The 9,346-nt window shown below is 47.2% G+C and overlaps 1 protein-coding gene across 1 annotated transcript in view; it reads right to left on the bottom strand.

Moving 5' to 3' along the window:
- Positions 1-5,433: 5,433 nt before the first annotated feature.
- Positions 5,434-9,346, bottom strand: part of LOC144168629 (transient receptor potential cation channel subfamily M member-like 2) — a 58,848-nt gene continuing 54,935 nt past the window's right edge. Inside the window, exons 27-29 of the mRNA XM_077697575.1 lie at positions 8,528-8,695; positions 7,594-7,708; positions 5,434-5,652 (exon numbers count right to left, since the gene is read on the bottom strand). Of these exons, the coding sequence (XP_077553701.1) occupies positions 7,598-7,708; positions 8,528-8,695 (279 nt within the window). The 3' untranslated portion in view covers positions 5,434-5,652; positions 7,594-7,597. The remainder of the gene's footprint in view (positions 5,653-7,593; positions 7,709-8,527; positions 8,696-9,346) is intronic.

Below are 9,346 nucleotides of genomic sequence, written 5' to 3'. Positions count from 1 at the left end.
GTCAGTTGGGAAGAATCCCATGTCTAGGGCTTCAGGGGCTGTGGACCCGACCCTCGAAGTGTCGACGATCATAAGCCGAGCAGAGAGAGACAAACTGGGCAGGGCTGCCCCCCAAGTCTCTGAAGTAGTGTCTCACGTGTTCCTGGGCCATATGTGAAGGCAGGCCAAGGTGGCGTGAAATAGTGTAGATGTTTCACCGCGTATTGAACAGTCGCTATTTAGTGAATCATTTTGCCGAATATCATGACCATTCGGGCTAGGGAATGCAAGTGTTTGAATTTTACGGATGCAATAGATCGCCTACTGAGACAATTGTCTGGAGACGCCGCTCCACTTGGTCTCGGCAGGAGTGCGTGGCAGCTCTGATCTGTGATCTCGTCACCGCCTGATCTCTACAGTCCCTCATGTCTAGGTGTCAAGCTGATGCTGTGTATTTTGGTCGGCTAAGGTAGGTCCTTGTAGTACCCACGTGATTCTGCCTGCCGCAAAGAGTCACACAGCTCCTTGCGAATCAGTGATGCTGTTTAGTCCTAGTAGTGTGCTCACCCTCTCGAATAGTTCCAGTAGTATGGCACCGTTTCGGCATCATCTGGGATCGAGGGAGTGAGCGTCATTGCATCCAAGACAATTTCTTTGGTTGTCCGCCACTACGAGGTTGTAACTGATTGCTTCCATGCACATCCGTACTACTCGCACGCCATCTCTAGAGACCTCCTGATTAAATGTTCTTTAGCGAATTTTTGTTAGTTAATCTGCCACAAAAGCACAGCCTCTGCCTATTTTTGATCAAAAAAAGGCTGCTATAGTATACGTTTTGCACTGATGTTTTAGCTGAAATACAATGTGGACATGTATAAGCATCCCACGAGTTTTGGTAGTTTGAAAAGGTTTTGCGCATACAGTAAACTCCCGTTAAGACGAACTCGAAAGGACCTTCATAATTTGTTCGTCTTATACAAAATTCGTCTTATCAAAATCCCTCCACCCCCCCCCCCAAAAAAAAAAAAAATCGGCAACACGCCCGAGTGCATGCAAATTTCTTGCTTCAAAACGGTGAATGAAGTAGACGTTAGACGTACAATAAAAGAAAAAGACAAAATAATCATTTATAAGGTGCGCATCTTGATAGAAGACTGCCTTGAAGTGCTCTTGCCTGGTTTTATCCAGTACAAGCGGCGACGGAGAGTGTACCCACCCTACCTCAAGCGACAACGCAGCACAGACAGAGAGGGAACTCCTCGCTTTCTTGGCGGTGATGCGGTGGGACTGGCGATGCGAACCGACGTGAACTCGCACGCTCCCGCTGAGAAACGGCATTGGTCACGAGAGCTGTTACGTTCGCGAACAGGAAGTCTCCGTCTTTGCTTTTTCATATCTTTTATTATTCCCCTTGATTTGCGCCTCTCTCTCCTCCAGAGCAGAGTGGCCACAAATAAGTACTCGCCCTCGCTCTTTTTTTTTGTATTTGCTTTGCCGCTGCCTCCGCGGGTTGAAAGGTGGGGGAAGGGGTAGCTTTATCCGCGTGTCTTTTTTACTCTTACCCCCTTCCTCCGTGGTGCGAATTCGCTTCGCGTTGCGGTTTTCTTTTACTTTTCTGTCCCTGTGGTGAATGTCCCGTTACATCTCGTCAAGACTGCCATGTTCGCTACCCAGAATCACCAGCAGTGGTGGTCACCCCGAAAGTTGTCTATGGAAAACCAAACAAACGTACCCCCGGTGTTCGGCATAAGCGACAATTTGTCTTAACCGAGTTCGTCGTAAACTGGAGCTCAGTATATGTAAATGCACTTTTTGTTTGAGCGTTATGGTTTGGATGCTGAGTCGAGTGGCAGAGAGACAGATCAAATTTTAATGCGTAGCATTCTTTGCCGAGTTCCCCCACAGCGAGGGCCGTGTAACGCCCTAGATTTCCACAATAATGCAGATTTTGAGGAAGCTCCACCTTTAATCGTTATAATAGCGAAAATGGAGATAATTGGTGGGACAGAATTTTTAAAAACCAATAAATAAGAAAGTATAAAAAATAGCGATAATGGCGAACCGTGCATTCCACAAAAATGCATATTTCGCGGAAGTTCCACCTTTAATCGTTATGATAGCGAAAACGGAGATAATTGGCCTAACAGAATTTCGGACTACCAAAAACAAAAATAAAAGGAGCAAAAATGCTGCAGAAATTTAGAGAATTGTCTACTAATGTGTAGCATTGCTATGCCGCATATCTACAGTGTGACTGTCCCTTCACAGCGAAATTATTTACGCTATTATAACGATTACCGGGGAAACTTTACTAAATGTGCGCTATTTGTACAAATGCAGGGTGTTACACGGTTCGCAAGTTTTCGCTTTTTCTTTTTATTTTTCGGTTTTTAAAAATGCTGTTCAGCCAATAACCTCCATTTACGCCATTATAATGATTACAGGTGGGACTTCCGTCAAATCTGCATTTGTGGAGAAATGCAGGGAATTACACGCTTCGGCACTTTTTAGATGCGACGCATCTCTTGCTCTGAGGCATGTCCCTCCTGCGTCGGCGTCGGCGGCGTCCGCACGCCACCTGCGCATGCGCGACTCTCCTCCGCTCTTTTCTCCGACAGCTGTGCGCAACACTCTCACTCCGTCTCATTATCATAAACAACAGCTGCGTGCGCGCGCGCGCGACTATCCTCCGCTGTCTCCTCTCCTTCAGGCGCTGTGAATATAAAGCGGGTAGCGCGCTGCGGCGGTTCAGTCAGCGCTCGTTCTCGTTCGACTTCGCGTCACTTTGCTTGACGACTGCGTGCTTGAGATGATTCTTCCGATGAAGACGTGATGGAAGCGACGGTCCCTTCAGCGAGTGGTGTGACACAATCCAATACCAGCGTCACTCCCAACGAACCCCCCGATGCGTCGCATCACACCAGGGTTCCCTCGCGGGAAGATGGGCGTAATTTTGTTATTTTTCTCTTGTTCTTTTTATTTTTCAAAATTCTGTTTGACCATGCAATTATCTCCATTTACGCTATTATAATGATTACTGGTGGAACTCCCACCAAATCTGCATTTTTGTGGGAATGCAGGGCGTTACACGGTCCTGGCTGGGGGGGGGGGGGGGGGGTACTCGGCAACGAATGCGGCGGATTCAAATAGCGAAAATGGCGAACGGCGAGAGAGAGAGAGAAACGTTTAATAGAGAATAAAAGGGATTAGAATAAACGTTTAATAGAGCAAACGGTGGTGGTTGAGTCGTCACTCGGTGGGTGGGTTCGCCTCAGTCCGGTAACCTTGGGCCTTCTGCAGCTTTGGCACGAGTGACTAAAAAGATCTGGTCAGCGTGAAGGGAGCTGGTCAGCAGGCCCCCCCACTGCTCTGGGGAAGGGTTGGAATTGGGGGTAAGCGATGGGGTCACCATGGGATAGGTAGTGTTAAGAGAGGGGCAGAAGTGATTTGATTGATTGTAGGGTTTAACGCGCCGACGCAACGCAGGCGATGAGGCGCGCCGTAGTGGAGGGCTCCCGATTAAGTTTGACCACCTGGGGATCTTTAACGTGCGCCGAAATCTCGTACACACGGGCGTTTTTGCTTTTCGCCTCCATCAGAAAAGCGGCCGTCGCGGCCGGGAATCGAACCCGCGACCTTGTGCTCAGCAGCACAACGCCTTAGCCACTGAGCCACCGCTGCGGGTGAGGGGCAGAAGTGACACGAGAGGGTGTATTGGGTAGGGGAAATAGCGTGGAGGATGGGTGCTTTGTAATAGGTGTTTGTAATCGATGCCAGATTATTGCTTCGTCCTTGGTTAGTTGAGGGTGAGGTTGAGGCAAAGTGAGGCTAGGGTTGAGATAATGGTGCAGGATGTCGCGGTAGCGTGATGGAACAGCGAGAGGTGGAAGAGGCTGGACCGTGGGTTCTGTCCCTGGGGGAAAAGCCCGGTGTAGAAGGGCGCAAGCAGCTGCGTGAGCCGCCTCATCTCCCTCGAGGGACGAGTGAAGGGGGGTCCAGACGATGTACAGCTCGGGGAGAGGATTGATTAATGCGAGTATGCGTAAGGCGGGAAGTGAGATGCGTCCATGTTGAATGTTACGGCAGGCTTGCTGGGAATCTGTTGTTATTGCAAGGTATTCGGAGCCAGTTGTAGCGGCGATGGCTATGGCAATTTCTTCGGCAGCGGTGGTTGATGTGGAGAGAGTTGAGGGAGGTAACGCCCTTACATAAAAATGTAGATTTGGGGGTTCTACCAGTAATAGTTATAATAGCGTAAATTGACTTAATTGGTCGGACAGAATTTAGAAAAACAAAAAATAGCTGTAAAGAACTCGCACTCATTATCAGGATTCCTTCAGTTTTTCTTCTTTTTACTTCCGGTGGAAAATGAAAGTGTTTAAAAAGCACCTCCTACTAAATTTTTTTGTTCAAATTGGCCTGCAACATATTGTTCTACCATTGTTTCTAACACTAGCCGATTTCTCCTTCTGGGTGAGAACCCGCCGCGGTGTCTCAGTGGCTAAGGCGTTGGCGTTGTGCTGCTGAGCCCAAGGACGCGGGTTCAGTTGCCGGCAGCGGCGGCCGCTCATCTGATAGAGGCGAAAAGCGAAAACGCCCATCTGCTAGAGATTTCGGCGCACGTCAAAGATCCCCAAGGGGTCAAATTAACCCAGAGCTCTCCACTACGGCGTTCTTCATAACCTGTGCAGCTTCGGCGCGTTAGATCCCACGACCGACTGACCGACCGACCTTCTGGGTAAGCGATAAAGCGCTTTAAGACGACGCGTGCGGTTGCGCCAAGCATTATCCAGCTTACTGGACACCAGAATTTTGAGGCCTTGTAAGTGTGCTGGTGATGGAATGTTCTGTGCAGCCTATAGGAGGTGCAATGCTCGCTGTATCCAGAAGCAGCGACACGAAAATACGCATTTCCCAAGCCCGATATACCGGAGCATCGCCTTAAACCTGTAAACGGTAGTCAGTATTCTTCTATAGCAATGAATGACATTCAATCAAGCCCCGTCAGACGCCGGATGTATCCCAGGTAGGTGTCACGTAAGCACGCGCTGCGGCGTTCTAAAGAAGTTTCCGACTGTCGCAAGGACAGACACACTCATACCACTGCGCCTTGCTTTCTCCAACGACCAGAATTCAGTTCGTCTGTCCGAGTTGTTTGCTAGGTTAATAGTGAGTTCAGACCGACATGGTGGCCAGTGTTAGCATAGGCCAATAGAGTTCGGTTCGAAGCGAGAAAATTAAGACAAAGGTATCTTACCTGGAAGCACGAGACAGCGTACGGGTCAACCTGTCTTTTCACTCTGACGCGTGAATGAAACCTACCCTCCGTGAAGGCAATTAAAGCTTCTTAAGTTTGCGACATGGTTACTTTATTACAACTCATACCATTACTGAATGATAATTTCATATTTCAGGGTTATTTTCGGACTCTCTTAAATTAATGGTTTATTGAAACCGTGTTGAGGGCAACACGACGAAACTAAAATTAAGCTTTTATTGAAATTATATAGAGGGCGAAACGACGACAAAGGCTGCAAACAGGAGTTTTCTCCCGTGGCTCAAAGAAAAGTCCAGATGAAGCCAGGACAGCAAACCAGCGTCCATCGCCCCCCGAAAATCAGTTGAGCCGTGCGTCGTCGTTGGTTGACGACGCCTTGCACGTCCTCTCGTTACCTGAAACAGCGAGAGTTAGGATATCCAGTAGCTTCACGCTATATTTAGAAGAGGAACAAAGAGCAACGTTACTTGTTGACAGAACGTATTAAAAGCCAAAAGTGACCTATTGGCAGCTGTCTTCGTTGTAATTAAAGGTCTAACTTCCTCAGCCCATTTGACATCAAAAAACGGCTGGGGCGCCGTTATTCAGCATTTAGATACTACGGCAATAATATCGATTTCCATTTGGTTCAAAGCAATGTTTGTTCCTATCATTTGAGGAAGTCATCTTGACCTCTTCGTGACGCAAACCCTCATCAATTCTTAGGAATAAATATTTGGTGAGTAGTTCTCTTTAAAGGGACTACGAAGTTCATCACACCCAAAGTTTGGGCAAACGTCTCATTCCGGGGTTAATTTTTTAATCCCGCCGAGAACTACCTTTTAGCTTCTTCTCAATGAACAAAAACAAGTCTTGGCTTGTGGCTGTGAACTTTACAGGATTAATTTATTATGAATTCGTGCAGATGTAAAAAAAAATATATAGCGTGTGCCCATAGGAAATACCCACGGGACAGCAGTCACCTATGTGTGGAATAGAGTGTTTTAATAGACTACAAATGGCAATCATTGAGCAAATTTTTTAAGTAGTCTCCCAGCTGTTTCTTTGTCCAAAACATCTCTTCAACACCTTGTTTTTAACCTTGAACAATACAGACCAGATGCTGCTCCTTTCTTCCTTTTCGCTCCTTCGATAACACTTCCACAGACGCAACCAAAGATTGGACCGTATGGCCGTTCACGTTTCATGTACTCGATAATTTCTTTCCGTACAGGCCGTCCTGGTTTCTTTATCGCAGTCCACTCAAGCCCTTTTGCGTGTAGCGCAATCACACAAAACGCTGCGTGTTTTCAAGAGGCCATTTCCCTCATTTCATTCCCAAGCTAAACTGAACACATGCGCCTAACGCCCCTGAGACAAAATATCCACGCATCTCCACGAAGTGAATCATGACGAGTGGGTGAAGCACTGGGGATCGTTGTTACCATAAATCACCCGCGGCATTGCCCACTCACGCATGTAAATTGGTGACAACGCGTGTGTACAGTATATACAATTCCAATCCAATCCAGTCCGATACAGTTCCATTAATTCCAACCCAATACATTTCCATCTAACCTAAATCCAATCCAATCCAGCCCGTTTCAATCGAATCAAATTTCAATTCAATTCAATCCAATCCAATCCGATCCGATGCTCCTCGCGCATGCGCAGCACGGCTCTCCAGGAGCCATACAAAACTGCTCAACCCCCCCCCCCTCTCTCTCTCTCTCTCTCTCTCTCTCTCTCTCTCTCTCTCTCTCTCTCTCTCTCTCTCGCTCGCTCTCTCTCTCGCTCGCTCTCTAAGCTTTTGTGAATGTCTCTCTCTAACTTTTTTGGAACCTTTTATTTTGCTCTTGTTAACGTTTTCTGAACCTTTTGTTCACAGATGTTTCGATTTACACGGTGCTGTGCATCTCTCTCTCTCTCTCTCTCCCTCCCCCCCCTTTCTCCTCTCTCTCTCTCCCTCCCTCCCCCTCTCTCCTCTCTCTCTCTCTCTCTCTCCTCTCTCTCTCTCTCTCTCTCTCTCTCTCTCTCTCTCACACACACACACACACACCTTTTGTGAACCTTTTATTTTGTTCTTATTAATCTTTTGTCAACCTTTTGTACACAAATGTTTCGATTTACAAGGTGGTATGCGTCTATCTCTCTCTCTCCCCCTCTCTTTCCCTCTAACCTTTTACCCGCGAATTAGCGTTGGTAGTTATGGTTTTTTGTTTTGTAGCGTTTTGCAACCTTCTACGTGGCTTGACATACCCGTATTTGGTTTATACTGATGTGCGCACGGACGCCAACGGACGAACATTGCGAGGTCCTAAGGTGCTTCGCACATAAAAGGAGTACACAGCACCCACCTGGCTAAACTGCGAGCGTGCCCTGGAAATTCCAAACTTCGTTGAACAGGTTGGTGTGACCAGACGGAAGTTTCAGGAAGAGGTCGTCGGTAACCAGCCGCCAAACCACGTTCGCCTGTGCAAGCAGGAAAATAAGATGAATTATGGTCACTGCCTCTCTCAAATCCCTTGGCGATTCACACGCACATTCATTCCTCGCCAGTCCGTATGACATACACCAACCGCCTCAATTAAGGAGATCGAGATTGTACAGTCGCCTCCTTACGGAAAATTAATCGCTGTCTGTTCACTTTTCTTGTAGTTTATGATCTTAGTTCTAATGTACCTGCGATCTCGGAAACAGGGGAAGAAGACGGGAGGCCGCATCTGGGGGATATAATTAGGTATGCTTGTACGCTTCACGCAACCAGATACAGTTTCTTCAGATGTCTCCTATCACCAACACCTCGTTTATCACTGGAAGAGGTTGGGTGGCTTTATCGCAGGCATGCGGAATTTATATTTCCGCGAACAATGCCTTGTAATTCATTGATTTCGAATCGTGCTCAAACGGGCACATTCTTTCATTCCTTCTGGCGTTAGCTTTCGAATGCGGCCATTTTGATCCAAAATTTCCTCGATGTCGTGGGGACCGTGATTCAGGATAAATGCATAAAAGCCAAACTTGGCCACATTGGATTCACTGACTCATCACTGTGTACATCACTTTGTTCTACCGCTTTGACTTTGTTGACGCGAATCGCCCGTATCAAGATCATGACATGCGCTCTGTCGCGTCGGACTAATCTCGGGGGACCTACATTTCGTCTTTTTAAATGAATGTATACGAAGTGGCGTCTCAGAGAATTTCCCTCGTACACTGATTTTTGAATTCAAATTCTGAAATCACGGAAGTTTCACTGTTCGCACGAACCACGAGCCCGGGCTAACGTACCTGGAACTTTTCTCCCAATGTTTCCTCGCCGCTGTAGTGAATTTTCCACAGCTCGACTTCTCTCCAGCAGTTGTCCGTGTTCATCGGGTCATCCATGTAGCCTCGACGTGCTATTGAGCATTCCACCTGGTTTGGATCACTGGGGTCCGCGAGGCAACCGGCAAAAAACTGGAGAAACGTATCCCAGTGAAAAATGACGTCTACGTAACTACGCACCAGTACGCGTCGGAACAGCAATTTTTCATTCATTTGAATTACAAACAACGCTTATAGACGGGACGTGGAACGACAACCCACGATAGAAATAAAATTGCGCTACAAGGACGGGACGAAAAGAGAAGACACCCCACACAGCCCAGTGTGGTGTGTCCTCGTCTGTTGTCCCGTCCTTGTAGCGCAATTTTATTTCCATCATGTCAGACGAGATAGCCCGTCAGAATGCTTTAACAACCCACGGCGCTGACTAATGTTGTTCTTCCCGTCTAGGACCGTTGTTTCCAATTCAGGCAGTATGCAACACGCAGCCCAAATTGCTGTCCTATCTTCATTCATGCACTCGTGTTTTGAAGAGTTTTAACCATAAAAAAACTGTCCTTACTGCTTAACGAGATCAAGGTGTTTGCTTATGTATGACGATCGGGCACTGCTCTGAACCGTAATGTGTGCCGTTTAATAGGTTTCTGATTAAAATAACACCAATGAAACATTAAGATTTCAGTGAACGTTAGATGTGGGAACTGGGGTTTTGGTTATGTAAGTAATCTTGCGCTCTCTGCAGTTGTTTGCTGCATCTCTTATTGCAAATGAATTGTTCCCCTA

This window comes from Haemaphysalis longicornis, unplaced genomic scaffold (assembly GCF_048455015.1).
Source record: "Haemaphysalis longicornis isolate Haplotype H1 unplaced genomic scaffold, Haemaphysalis longicornis Haplotype H1 scaffold_2, whole genome shotgun sequence".
NCBI lineage: Eukaryota > Metazoa > Arthropoda > Arachnida > Ixodida > Ixodidae > Haemaphysalis > Haemaphysalis longicornis.
Note: the sequence above shows the minus strand (reverse complement) of the source record. Positions and strands in the feature narration are given on the sequence as shown.